This window comes from Branchiostoma lanceolatum, chromosome 2, assembly GCF_035083965.1.
Source record: "Branchiostoma lanceolatum isolate klBraLanc5 chromosome 2, klBraLanc5.hap2, whole genome shotgun sequence".
Classification (NCBI taxonomy): domain Eukaryota; kingdom Metazoa; phylum Chordata; class Leptocardii; order Amphioxiformes; family Branchiostomatidae; genus Branchiostoma; species Branchiostoma lanceolatum.
The window spans coordinates 7,704,111-7,718,813 of NC_089723.1; the positions used below are offsets into that span (position 1 = coordinate 7,704,111).

Here is a 14,703-nt window from a genome sequence, read left to right on the forward strand (position 1 = left end):
CCAATGATATCCAAGATTTTACAGTATAAAAGGTATCCAAATGTGTCTTGAAACAAACAGACCCACTAAGAGATTGAGGGAAATACAATGTTCATTTGTACACGCTAGCAAGTTGAATGCAAACAAGTTGAATAGGACCTCCTTGATGCAAGGAATCACAATAATGGAATAGAATCACTTGCCTCCTGTGGGAATGTTGCTTTTGAAACTTTGCCTAAACAGCAGGAAGCTCAGTTCTGATCTGATCTGCAAGAATGAGTGTCCAACTCTAGCGGTTGGTGTGCTGGACCAATTGAAAGTTATACGCCAGGTCTTATGAGGACGATGGCCCTCACATTTGGGCAGTTTCCAAATCGAATCAAACAGACGACCAGGCTTTCCCATGTGGCAATTTGGTTGATGGCGAGTGAAATACAGTTCCGAGGGGAACACAGTATTAATCTCAGAGCAGTTACAGGAATGTTTTTACTGTTGCCACTGCAGAAGAATTAGTTTTACGTCCGACGATATGTTCACCCATGTGAGGCCTGGCGGATTTTACTGCGGAGTCTGGCTGCACACAATCGTAAAATGCGCGGAAATGAGACATCAAATCACTCATTTGCAACATAAGCTTCTCCGCAAATGCCAAACAATTTTCTGGCAAAATCTTTATGGCACTGGCTCAGCACTCTTTTTCACTGGTTCCATTTGGCGTGTTACTGTGAGGATGAAAGTCGTCTTTGATAGGGGAAAACTTTGCTATGGACCGTAAAATTCTGGCGTACTTCAAGGTTTTAAGATACCGCGATGACTGATATCCCAGAGTTTACAGTCAAAGGAATATATCAACAAAATATGAATGGGCCAAGATTTCCAAGGTAACATGTTATGCATGCATGTACATGCAGTCTAAAGGAACGTTACATGGACATGTATCCACATACATATAAATGCAGGGTAACGCATTGACTTCCTATGCTTTACAATGGGGGCAGGACGTTTAAAGAGCACTATTACCCATGTAGTCGGTGGTAAAGCAACTACACTGCGGTAAATGGTGCTCTTCGGCAACTGTGTTGAGAGTTGGAAGTAGGAGATTTAAGGCCTTCTCTTTCATTATAGGAAGACTTTTTTGCAGAGAAAAGTTACAGGAATCAGAAAGAGACTTGGGCACACAAAAAACACTAAACTTGTGTTGGTTGAGTGGGCACAGCCTGAATTGGCATACGGATTCCGAAGGGAATACCCTGGCCAAATGAAGTTCAAAGATGGCCTTGGATAGGTATAAAACCTTTATGAAAAGTTTTCCACCCAGAGACTTGTACACACACAAAAAACACTAGACTTGTGTTGGTGGAGAGGGTACAGCCTGAAGGGGGTTCTGCATGGCATGCACATTCCCAAAGGAGCACCCTCGCCAAATAACGTCCAAAAATAATCTCCATGCATTTCTATGGGGGGCATGACAGTATCCAAAGCGCCCAAACACTATTGGATAGATCTGAAAGGAGATCAGTCCAAAGATGGCCTTGGATAGGTGTAACAACTTTATGAAAAGTTTTCCACCCAGGGAATTCCAGCCACGTTATTTGCCCCGTGGTTCAAGGCGGGATTGCTACTTCAGCTGAATTAACAGTCATGCCATGGCCTGGTGGAACAGATCCCACTCCCTTCTAAACTTGCAAAACCTGCCATGATTGAAAAGTCTACAAAGAAACCAGCTGGAGCTTAAGATCTGCTTTTTCCTTATGCCCCAGATTAACATATTCACGAAAGGGGAAACCCTGCGTGTAGCGAGGCTTTCTCATCCGCACTTAACAGACCGTGTTCGTGCATCGAGTCTCTTGATTACTGCAATCATCGGTGTGGAATTGCTACCTGTACAAGGCCGTGTACTCTTAAGGAAAGGAAAAACAGAAATACCCTCTCACGGAAAGGCTCGAGGAGGGACAATACTGCTCAGGGGTAAACTAACGTAGTCGGCGCCCTGTTGGTCTGGTGTATTTACATATTAAATATACCTAGTTATTATTATGGATAACAATAATATTAATACAATGAATGTACTTGGATATCAATTAATTGCAGCAGCAAAAGCAAATAGTACTTTTTGGGGCTGTGCCACACATTGTCACCTCAAGGTTTATACAACTTCCTCCCAACTGGCTACTGTACAAAAGGGGACTTGAAGCTTGTGGTTGTTGGCTTGGTGAAACTTGGCACTTTCAACACTTCTGTTATAACAATTTGAAAAATATCCCTTCTTTCTTTTGGATGTGGGGATAGATGTACACAAACATTGCCACCTCCACAAATAGCTGCCCCATCAAATGTCTTGCAGTGGGCTGAGCTCCAGTGATAATGCTCCGCTTGCACTTCTTTTATATCTTTTCCTTTATTCATTGCCTTCTCTGAGCTCCCTAGTTGCGCTGAATGCATTACAGGTGATAATTCCAATCACCGGGAGTCAGCGGAAAGGCCAGACACTGATTGTGAACCGTTGAACTGCAAGTGTTTTGGAATGGGGCAGCATAGTTCGAACACATAACCCCCCCCCCCCGTTCAAACAGGAAGATTATACACCCTCCCCCAAGCTTCGATGCCTTCGTTACTACAGGTGCTGCATTTAACATTATTCCACCTGGGAGATTTTTGTATCAGGTGGATTCCTTGAGGGCACAGCGTGTGACACAGGGGTAAGTCCAAGTCCTCGCAGGTACCACACTCCACTGAACATCACTACTTCCACTATGCCACATGAGAGAACCCAGGACTGCATCCCTCATAAATATTCCTCTCTTTATCCACCCAGGGATATCCAGGCGCTGGCTTCATACAGCAGTCACTGAATGAATTGATTCATAAGCTTATGGATGGTAGAATTGATGTCAACTTTTCTGACACTTGCGGTTAGCCTTGCAGACAAGAGTCATGCCACAACAAATGATGGATGCCACCGGGAAAATCGACAGCTACATGTTGTGTCAGTTAGTCTACAAGACTGCGCTCATATTTCATCATACCGGTCTCGCTCTATCTTTATCAATGCTCATGTTCATTCAAAGTGATGCGCCCATACGACAGTTTTCGTGCGGATTTGCGGGAAGTAATGAAACCAGTGGAGTGTGATGCCGTGATTATTCAGTCCTAATTTCCACATCCGAGTCCATGAACAGAAGATATGTCGTGTCGAAGTCTCCCTCTGGCTATGTACAGGGGAAGTTGGCCCTGTCGTATTCTAGTATACAGTTCTTGATGTGCGCCAGCTTGGCATGGAGGTCCTTCCACCTTCTCTTCTGGTCTTGATATTTCTGGTCCTGCAGACAAGAAAAGACATTGAGCATTAGTATTCAATTGTTCATTCAGACCCTTGTCGTGCCTAGTGGCACATAGGGCAGCAAGTTTCCTTGCTGTTTCAGTAGTAGGATATATTTTTACAGGGGGTTGCTAGCTCTTTCACTTGGATGTGCTTAAAGACACCTCCTCGAACACGGGAAACCCATTTTACATCCCTTCCAAAAGACAGGTGCAGCCCCAACCGAGATGTCCCCAACCCAGGATTGAACTGGGGTCTCTCAGCTGTGAGGCTGGTCCAAGTTGAGCTCCAGTGACATTACTGAGCGTTAGTATTACATATACACAATCATGATGGTTTGACTTACATAAAGTTTTACGATAGCTGTACCTTGCCATCTCATCTAAAATTTTACGTTACTTTGTAGAAGGTAAAAACATAAGTGGGAAGCAAATTTAACAATGCAATAAATATGACAAAAGATCCCGTTCGGCATTATCTGCTCTTAAAATGATGAAACTGAGGAGATCGAATCGCTATGTCGAGGTAAACCCCAACCTTTATTCCATTACCTGATAATGGCAAGAAACAGTCATTATGTTACTATTATGGTTTGCCATTTCCTGCCATTTCCTAAAGCCGTCGCAGTCTGCACTATCAGCGCTATCAGTCTGACTGCCCCATTCCAAACAGGCAGCGTTACCCAAGGCCGTGTATTTGATTTCCCTACACAGTCACTCAATGGGTATTCGCTATACACAACTACCAAACAGAGCTATTGTTTTAAAGATAAGATATGAACAGTTACCAGTTATCTACATGAGGTGGAATAAATCTAACTAATCTAGCTATTCAAGGACAGATTGTATAAGGGAGGAGTCTCCACTGTGCAATGCTACATATGTGTGAAACATCTTGCGAGGATTGCACTTAAGGCATTAGGAAGGATGCAAGCCTTTATGGCATACTTGATATGACACTGTACAAGGCCAGAGTCTACTAATGTAAATTGCATGTTCTTGTAAAAAGGGGGTCTGTAGATGTTATTGGATTTCCTACGACTGCACGTGTGATTACTGTTTTGCTGCAACATGGCCTGGTTATTTACGGGCTTACATGTACCCTGCAAATTTATTGATGAGGAGTGCAACATCATGTACAGTCTACTTAAGGGCGGTGATTTCATATTGCCCTGTCTTTCTATCCCATACTGTTTTCTTATTGCTTCAATGATATGATGGCTGCTATTACGAGAAAATGGCAGGGATCAGATAACATTAGGTCTTTAGGAAAAGAACTGACGGTATATAGACTTCAAGGCCGATGGTAATACATGTAATAGCTGGCCCTCTCAGTATTCGCAGTCCCAATTTGCCGAACAACCCTCAAGTGCAAGTTCTGCTTTAGCAGGTTATAGAGTCTGTCTCAGCAACATAACATTGGGTCTTTAGGAAAAGAACATGGTATAGAAACGCCAAAAATAGTAACTTAAGCAACTGGATAAAATTTTGAAACAGTCAGACGTTTCAGACAGCATCCACTGTCTTTCGTCAGTGAATGGCAGGGATCAGATAACATTAGGTCTTTAGGAAAAGAACTGATGGCATATAGACTTCAAGGCCGAGGGTAATACATGTAATAGCTGGCCCTCTCAGTATTCGCAGTCCCAATTTGCTGAACAACCCTCAAGTGCAAGTTCTGCTTTAGCAGGTTATAGAGTCTGTCTCAGCAACATAACATTGGGTCTTTAGGAAAAGAACATGGTATAGAAACGCCAAAAATAGTTACTTAAGCAACTGTATAAAATTTTGAAACAGTCAGACATTTCAGACAGGATCTGCTGTCTTTCGTCAGTGACTAAAGATAGGACTGGGAAACCAGGTTTTATACCAAAACTCTGAATAGTCTTGACGTAGTCTTCAAGAGAAGGTTAATTCAAGACAAGATTGTATGCTAAAAGTTCAATTAGCTACTGTTGTTCTAGTACAGTTACTATGGTGTTGTTCGTCCAAGGGTGGGGGTTGGTGGGTAGTGCATTATCCCAAGTGCCTAAAAGTTCAACGTGTGGACCCCCTTTCCTGTTGATGAACAACATTTAGTTACTGTACTAAAACAGCAGTAGCTAATTGAACTTTTAGCATACAACCTTGTCTTGACTTAACCTTCTTTTGAAGACTACGTCAAGACATCCTAAATTGTCTTAACCTCATTTCGAAATTTTATCCAGTAACTATTTTTTTGGGTATCTTACCTGGATGTCTAACCTTTATCAACGTAACATGGTATAGACTTTAAGGCTGAGGGTACTAACCTGGCCTACTTAGTATTCGCCCCTTCAGCCCATCCCAGATTGCCAAACAACATTCAAGTGCAAGTTCTGCCTCAGTAGGTGAGAGGGTCTTTCTCAGCAACTATACTACTGGGGTTTCAAGCAACTCAACAGAAACAGCATCTAACTAACCAGGAAATGGGGTGCCATCACGAAAGGCCTTTGTTCAGAATTAGAAAGCTGACAGGATCGGTACCTACAAAGAAAGCTTTTCATCGAATATTCTCTCAGTGCAAGTGGAAAACCATTCTCTTGCAACATAAGTCTAATTGGTGTCTGCCCAACTTAACAAGTACAATGTATAAGATTCAATAAGCTCTTAGTTTAAGCCTCCTTTCATCTTTGAAAAAGTTCAGCCAAGCAAATTAGCCCTATTGCGAAGAGATGCGAGAGAGATATGTTTAAAGAACTAGTCTTCTTCACTTTAGCAATACTAATATAGACCAGGTGGTGCTGCAAGGCTTCTCTCGTGTATTATGTTACATCTTGAACAGTGCCAAACGTGAATACATCCAAAGTAGTGCTGCGTACCTAAACGTAACATCAGGCACAGGTACCGGTACAGAGGTTTAGGTACAGGTCCGGACCTGGACCTGTACCTGTACCTGAACAATTTGAAAAAGCAACATGTGTTCTTCTGAACTTCTTCACTAATGAAAGAAATGCAAATAAACTGCTTTCAATTTGTCAGTATCTTTATCTAAAGACCATAACTAGGTTTCCTACTGCCAAACTCCCTTGGCCTTGCTATCAAAACTCCCGGCCTGCCTGAATGATCTGTTGCATATTAGTAACATTGTACGCTGTTCCAAGGTATCAATTTGGTCACGTTTGGTGTTGCAGATGAGATCAGGAGATCAGTCACAAAATAAGCACATACTTGGTGTAAATTTATATCGGTACAGTACCGGTACTTCATGATCCAATATTTTAGACCTGTACATATATATATATATAGAATCAATTTTTATGGTACAGTACTGGTCCGCAGTATCGGTCCGCAGCACTATTTCAAAGTGAGAGTGGAAAGACAACCAGTGATGTACAACTATAGGGCTCTGGACAACCCACAGAGTCCAGAAAAACAGTGAATTGAATAGCAGCTCAGACTAGAAACCAGAACTCCTGGCCGAACAAACTCTACTTTACTCTACTCTACTCGAAAAGTACTTACGCAACTCTGACAGAACTTTATAGTCAGGAAATAAAATGAAGTTCAGCTCTGATGTGTCGTGAATATCTAAGCAGCCCTAATTCCTTTTCAAGCATTCAATCCGAGCATGGTCATTACATCTTCATATGCTTCTTGTTGTTGATAGATTGCCCAAGAAATGGAACTGTCACCCTGAAGACTATTCATATTGCACGTGTCATAAACGCTCATGTAGCCGCGGGCTACAGCCAGTTAGCAAGCTTGTAGTTCATCGTCCTCATCACAAAGTTCTTGGGTAGGACGCAGTGCGAATGACTAATGAACACCTGACATGGACATCTTTGCTGGTTTGTTCATTCTCATGTTCTGTCAGACTCTTGTAGCGCCTTGTGGCATATTCACCCCGACCAATCAATCACTTTGAAACTCAGATTCGAATCAGCCATGACCCGACAAATCACTTTCTAAGTTGCCTTAACGACTTAATCTGACAAAACAAACTCGCCAGTGAGATGCTGGAAGGTGTCAGCTTTTAAACAATGTTTTCAGATAGACAATCTTGGACATTTTGGAAGTGATAGAAAGTGACCACGATTTAAGGTTAAAAAAAAAAGTTTCTACTACTTTTTTAAACGTTCGCGGTCACTTTCTATCACTTCCAAAGTGCCAAAATTGTCAATCTGAAAACATCTTTTAAAAGCTGACACCTTCCAGCATCTCACTGGCGGGTTTGTTTTGCCAGATTTAGTCACTAAAGCAAACTAGGAAGCGATTTGTCGGGTCATGGCTGATTCGAATCTGAGTTTCAAAGCGATCGATTGGTCGGGGAGATATTGGGCAGCAAGTTTCCTTGCTGTTTCAGAAGCAGGGTAAATTTTTACAGGGAGGGGTTGCTAGCCCTTCCCCTTTAATGTGCTCGAGGCACCTCCTCGAACATGGGACTCCCATTTTATGTCCCTTCCGGCCTTTCCATTTTGTTAGTTATTCTTGGCGCATATTGGCCTAGCAACACCAAGAATAACTAACAAAATGGAAAGGCCGACAAAAACGCCTAATAAACGTCCCAAAGAAGCCGGAGCGGCACATAACCTCTGCTTGTAGAGTACAATCCAAGTGCAAATTCACATAATACATGTATTTGAATGTACTGAGAACCCTATATTCATGATGTTGAAACATACCAATTTGAATCTCCAGTTTACATGCCAGGGAGAAATTCTTATCCTGTTATATGCTGAACACAGAAGCCTTGCTAAATTATAAGTCTACTTGTATGTGGAAACATGTAATTCAAGGACATTGACACCATATCCTTGGTAAATGTTATATTCATACAAACACCTCCAGCAATCCATATAGTAAATTTTGACCATAAAATAACTAATGAAATTCTCTGTGATTCTTTGTTTGATTCGCATAAAATGTAAACCGCCTTTAGCTGTTTAGGCGTAAAAAAACACTTTTTGTACAGTAAGTATAATCTGCGCAAGATCAGACTGTTAACTTTGATCCACTCAAACAATATCTTCTATGTATCTAAAAATTGTATCAGATATTCTGACAATCATGTGCAAATCATGTCCTGTATGTACATGTAAGTGTTGTATAGTATACTAGTAATAATAAAACTTAAAAACCAACCCTTCCACAAGAACGCACAGTATATACAGGTTCAATGCACTGTAGTATAATGAATAGTAGACTGTCACTGAATGGCCCGAGTCAGGTAAGCTACAGTTGTATGAAAGATGGCTACATTACCGAATAAAAAATGTAGGTTTAAAAGTTCATATCCTGTCGTTTGCCTCGCAGTGAAGGCTCAGCTCACTTGTCATGTCTTCCCTGTGAGAGCTCGCTGGGTAATAACTATTCCTCTTTATTACAACATTGATCCGGCTGATCTAGTAGGACAGTAGGACAAGACAAGATTTTGAGCAGTGTCGTGTGAGGATATGTCAAATCTTCATGCATGCTGAACTGGTTCTTCGCTTGCTGCTTAAGCCGGCGTCACAATTCATGCGAGCGTCGGCCGAATTTGTAGATCGTCCGAAGCTCGCCTAATTTCAAAATCGCCCGAGCGTCGACCATATTTTCCAATGAAAATAAGCACTAAGCTACACCCCCCAAAAAAGGCACTTTCCAGCTGAAAGCGTACCACCGCATCACCGATAATGCCGCACTTTGGATGTCCGACCTTGCGCGCGGCTGCCGAACTTTACCTGCTCATTTCTTCAGTTACAAACAAGCTTTCATCAGTTTGACGCTTGAGGTCAGTCTCAGCTAAAAGGGAATTTCCCACTGGTTCAAACACACGTTCATGCAGCCGTTAATTTTTTGGGGTACGGACTCCTTTAGGGTACCCACTCGGAGTAATACAGGAATGAGACCTTATAATGTCACGTCAGTCTCACTTTGTAGGTGGATAACTCTCTTCCCCTGTGCGTACCCTATGGTAACACAGCTGCCACACAGAATGTCAGACATGATTAGCAGACCCAATTAGCATTCAGTCTTGACTACCATGTCAAAATGTTTCCTTGCTCGTACAATAATTTGCGGGTGATCTTGCTCCCTATAATGACACCCCCAAGTGGTATAAATGCCAAAGTGCCATTGTATGAAATTAGGAAGAAAAGCGTGACTACTTCGTAGGGTATTTTGTGAGTAAAAGACTTCCAGTCTCTAGCATTTCACATTTCTATGGAATGGCAAAAGGGACTTAACTCACACACAATGCGTACAATTATTCATTTCTGGCACACTCATGTTACAAGTAGTCAGGCCACGTTATAGTTCCAATATTCTGAGCTGGTATTTTAGATATTTAGTAGTCGGTACGTCCACCAGGTTATTGGTCATTTTGTACAAAATGTACATCATGCATAGTCTTGCCATTTTTCTTCTATACTCGAATGCCATCAACTGTAGAGTCTATTTTCTGACACGGTTCTTCATGTTGAAAGTAGTCAGGCCACGTTATAGTTCCAATATTCTGAATTGGTATTTTAGATACTTAGTAGTTGGTGCGTCCACCAGGTTATTAGTCATTTTGTACAAAATGTACATCATGCATAGTCTTGCCATTTTTTTTCTATACTCGAGTGCCATCCACTGTAGAGTCTTTTTTCTGACACAGTTGCAAGTAGTCAGTCCACGTTCTAGTTCCAATATTCTAGGTCGAAATTTGCTGACCAGGTTAAATTCAGCGTGCCCACACGATGGCACTAGAGACCTTTGAAGCATCCTAAGTGAGTCTAAAAAACGCAAGCCGCATTGCCCTACCATTAGCATCTTGAAAAGCCTAAGGCATCATATGCTTCACCTCAGTTGAGGATGACTGCTTTACTTTATATTTTATCACGCAGAAACAGAAAGTTATACATTTTCATGTAGCTCCCAACATTTTCTATGAACCAAGCTGTGATTACAAGCGAAATAAAAAGTTAAAACCCTACCATTTTCCATGTAGCACATTATTGAATATCTAAACGCAACGGATATATTCATATTTTTGTTGCATCTAGACAACCCTTGTATAAGAAACATGATCTGTTCATACATCTACACATGTACAAGGAAGCCAGAAGAAGTTGACTCTACTGGATTAGCTTAGCTTATCACTTTCGTCTACCATGTATGTTTAAAACTATGTACTGTTATTTCACTGCATATGTCACTTACATGTTAGTTAGGTTTATGTCAGACGATCTGTATCTAGCCCCTCGGGGCACGAATGTACAATAAAGGTCTTCATTCATTCATTCATTCATTCATTTATTCATTCATTATTTTCGACAAGATAGTAGAAGTGACTACAAGGACATACATGTATGAATCCTATCAAAACCTTCAAGAGACTCACTGAGCAAAAAAAACCTTCCTTGAACTTGAAGTATAACAAGTGATGAATAGAGGGAAACTATTACATCTCATCAAAGTCACCGTAACAGATAAAACTGGGAGCCTACAAAAACCGTCTTCACAACCAGTCCCAGACTTTAATTCCAGCGTCTACTTCCAGTTCCACAAGATTCGGATTAAGGTTAGACTCATTTCCTGTATGTATGGACGCAAGACATTGGATCTAGACTGGGGACATGCAATCACAATGGAAACACCGATGGATTCTCTATGCCCAGACTCCAATGTGGTACGGTGGGATGCTGAATCCAATTCTACGTCACCCCACCCCCTGTACCTTATCCCCTGGGGTCATGGGTGACTGTCCTCAGCAGTGCACATGAAGTGAAAGGCTGACTTTTCCTCGTCTCATCCCGGATGTAATTTTCCTGATCAGATTAGTTCCCTCACCTTATATTGTACACTATGTTTGCATAGAAATGCCATGTATTTGCAGCTTTCAATGTGGTTCGGATATTTCATTGAGGACATGTTCAACTAGAATTCAAAGATTCAATACTTTCGTTGAATAGTTTTTGAAAATTTCTTGTTTGACTTATTACTATCAACTATACTATCCTATCTGTGCATTTTCTTGCCAGTTTGCAGGACCAATTGTGTACCCCGGCTAAGCCAACCTTCCAATCCTGACAGTCTCGGTTTATACTATCTTCCACCTCACATCCTGTCACTCTACAAATAACTATGGACACACACCAAGACAAACAAACATACACACAGACTGCAAACAATACTTCCATTTGCAAGGTGGTAACAAAAACCCCAATGTCTCAACCTTTATGATCATTAATACCAAGACCTTCCATACAACAAAGCTCAATAATCGAAACCCCCGGTGGAGCAATTTCAAAGTTTCTGATTTTGTCTACCCTACAATGAAAGACCTCAAGGCAAACTGATTCTCAGTCTAGACACAAGGGATATAAAGCTGTGTGTGGAAAAAGTTGAAGCTTACACCTCTACTGTGAATGTAGACATTTTCGCAGTGGTTAAATGTTCGCAGTTTTCTCAGTAACCTCTTTACTGTGCACTTAAAACCACCACAAACACGCATGTTTTGTCTTCTACCTGCCTACCATGTTGTTTACAATAGCGAACTATAAACCATCGCGAACTCTCAATTTTTCTCGCTACCACGAACTTAAATCACCACAAATTTAAAGGCCTATACATTAACCTATTTAGGTCAAACTCAGGTTTGAAAAGTTTCTTATCTGATAGCTGATCCCTCAGATATGACCCCTACCTCTCCATCTACAATGTCAAAGCCTGCGCCGTCACTAATCTTCTGTAGCTAATGAAGTAACAATTGGTCATGATTACAGCTCGGGCGTCCGCACCTAGTCATTTCCCTTGGCTAGCAGTCCAGTCTCCAAACACCAATATCATTATGAGGAGTTCCTACTATCAGGAGGGATAGATTGAATCCAAGGACGAGTGAGCAGGCTGCTGGGCCAGACAGAGAAGGGCTCAAAATACTGGGTGTTTCTAATCTCATCTCATCTACAGTTGTACATGTATCTCTAGACTTTTTGGCGACGCCTCAGTGGTGAGCCAAATGGTATAGAATTGTTTGCAGTTTGCAAATATTCTAGGAATTGTACAGGCATTTGTCCACAGGTATCTGTGTTCAATAGAATGTTTGGAATGTTAGTCAGCAGTATAAAGGATAGAAAGCCATGCAGCCCCCGCTGTTCTAACTGTTTGACCATTGGGGAACCACAGAAAATCTGGTAACAAGTTTTCTCCACCCTTCTCCATTTTGTTCTTCTTTGTGTTTCACTAAGTGTCATGTCCGTCCATTCTTTGATATCATCCTCCCATCTTTTCTGTTGCCTATCCCTCTTTCTTCCTCCCTGGACGATAGTTGCATGATAGTTTTGGCTAGTCCCAATGACCGTGACATGTAGCCATACTTCTTTTCTTTATTGTGGTTTGGAGGTCTTCATACTTTTGTGTACCTAGCTTTGGAGCTTAGCACCTACAGTACCATAACTTCTTACTGTACATTTAGGTGCACCCAGATATTTGTGTAGGGTTTATGTAATAATTGTAAAGACTTTAAGGTATTACTACACATCATCATCATCATCATATCGGGCAGCTTGCCCGGACTAGGGTTGGTATACATGTCTTTCTATTCTTTGACATTTAAGTATCAGAAAAATACCTTTATTGTATTGCTTCATATAATTTTGATGTTTGCTATTTGGGTTCTAATCTATATCACGTTGTGCACATTTTTTTTTCCACAGTACCTATATTTTTAGGTTATAAGCACTGGTGCACCTGTTCTTAAAAACTAATTTTGAGCCCAGCAGTGTGTGGAGATGTATGGAGGAGTCTAGGACTGCAGCAACAACCCAATCAATGTCTCAAGAGGCTGAAGGTGTTTAAAGAAAAGAGGTTGTACTAAAACTAGACTAGAGAAGGAGAGCTGAAGAACCACTGGGGTACAATTCTGTTGGCTCTTCTAATTTTAGGAGAGGTTCTATCAATTTAAGTGGTAATCAATCAACGTGGTGGTACATATAGGTTAACAGTGTACAACTCACTTGTTCAACCTTCCCTGCTTTTGATTTCACCTCAGCAAACTGATCAGTCAAGGCCCACTTTCAATTAGCGAGGGTGATTAATGGATTACTACCAGTGGAAACAACTCCCAAATCAAACCAGCTAGACTTGTCGTGGAGTGCCATATGATAAGTCTAGCTGGAGTTCCAGTGTACAACCATTATCATTAATGTCTTTATACCCACACCTGAATGCCATGATAAGTCTAGCTGGAATTCCAGTGTACAACCATATCATGAATACATCAATGAGGCTATACATCCAGGTAATAAAATATGCCAAAAGACAGTTGCTCAAGCAACTGGATAAAATTTTGAAACAGACTTTTCAGATAGCAGCCGCTGTCTTTCGTCAGTGACTAAAAGAAAGAACTGGAGAATTAGGTTTTATACCAAAACTCTGAATTCTAAATTTCATCCAGTTGCTTGAGCAACTGTTTTTGGTGCATTATCATTAATATCTTTATACCCATTGTTTTTGGTGCATTATCATTAATATCTTTATACCCATTTATATCTGTTCCCAGATTTAAATCATTTTTCTTCCACCCATTGTTTAGGAAGACATGTTGATAATTTTTGTTGTTTATCTGTCACTTTAACCTTACAAATTCAAAATACATTTTCATCAACTTTGGATGAATGGGGTGAGTTTTGTCCGCACCAATAAGCAAATTTCTGTCCTGGAACGGAGGGACGGGTCCTTAAGACAGCCCTGCCGAACACCTCCACCCCCAAAGGTTTACAACTTTCATGTACTTAAACTCTTCCCCTATCTTACCTGACTCTAAGTGTAACTTCATTGGGAGTGTGAGTTGTGTCAGGCAATGGACCAGTCAGAAATGCATCCCTATCTTCCCACCCAATATCTACCTGACACTCAGTCTTTGATATACAAGTCAAGTTTCAAGTTATCTACATTTATGGCAGCACAACTCCATCAAAATTAATCGGAAAATTACTCCTTTTCCAATATTGTGTTATTGCTTGGAAGATTTGACAGTCATGTGAAAGAAATTTCGGAGCCCTTTGAGTATGGATACACACACAGGAATCACAAAAAAGATTCATCTAATCAAATTGCAATTTCTAACCTCATTATTTTGAATGAATTCAATTAGCGTGAAACAAAAACATGCAATATTTTACCACAAAATGCATATTTTGGGGCGCCGTGAAATATGATCAAAGACAACAAAGGTAAGTGTTATGCATCATAATGAAGGCTGGTGCCTCAGCGTGACTTGCAACTTACAACTTTGAGGATCCATTTCAGATTTCTGATATGGACATTTTATTGATTGTACTGGTAAGTTTTCATGGTTGATTTTATATGCACCAACCATATTTCCCCCTTATACTTTACCAAATATTGAATGTTGTACTTTTATGTGTGTTGTGTTCTTATGAATATAATTCTTTTATATTTGTACACATATTTTTGAGGAGA

General features: G+C 40.9%; 1 protein-coding gene across 3 annotated transcripts in view; it reads right to left on the reverse strand.

Annotated features, from left to right (window-relative positions):
- Positions 1–2,543: 2,543 nt before the first annotated feature.
- Positions 2,544–14,703, reverse strand: part of LOC136427321 (RNA polymerase II elongation factor ELL-like) — a 50,017-nt gene continuing 37,857 nt past the window's right edge. For all 3 annotated transcript variants that reach the window (XM_066416134.1, XM_066416135.1, XM_066416133.1), the window contains exon 14: positions 2,544–3,299. In XM_066416134.1, coding sequence (XP_066272231.1) covers positions 3,189–3,299 — 111 coding nt within the window. In that variant the 3' untranslated portion in view covers positions 2,544–3,188. The remainder of the gene's footprint in view (positions 3,300–14,703) is intronic.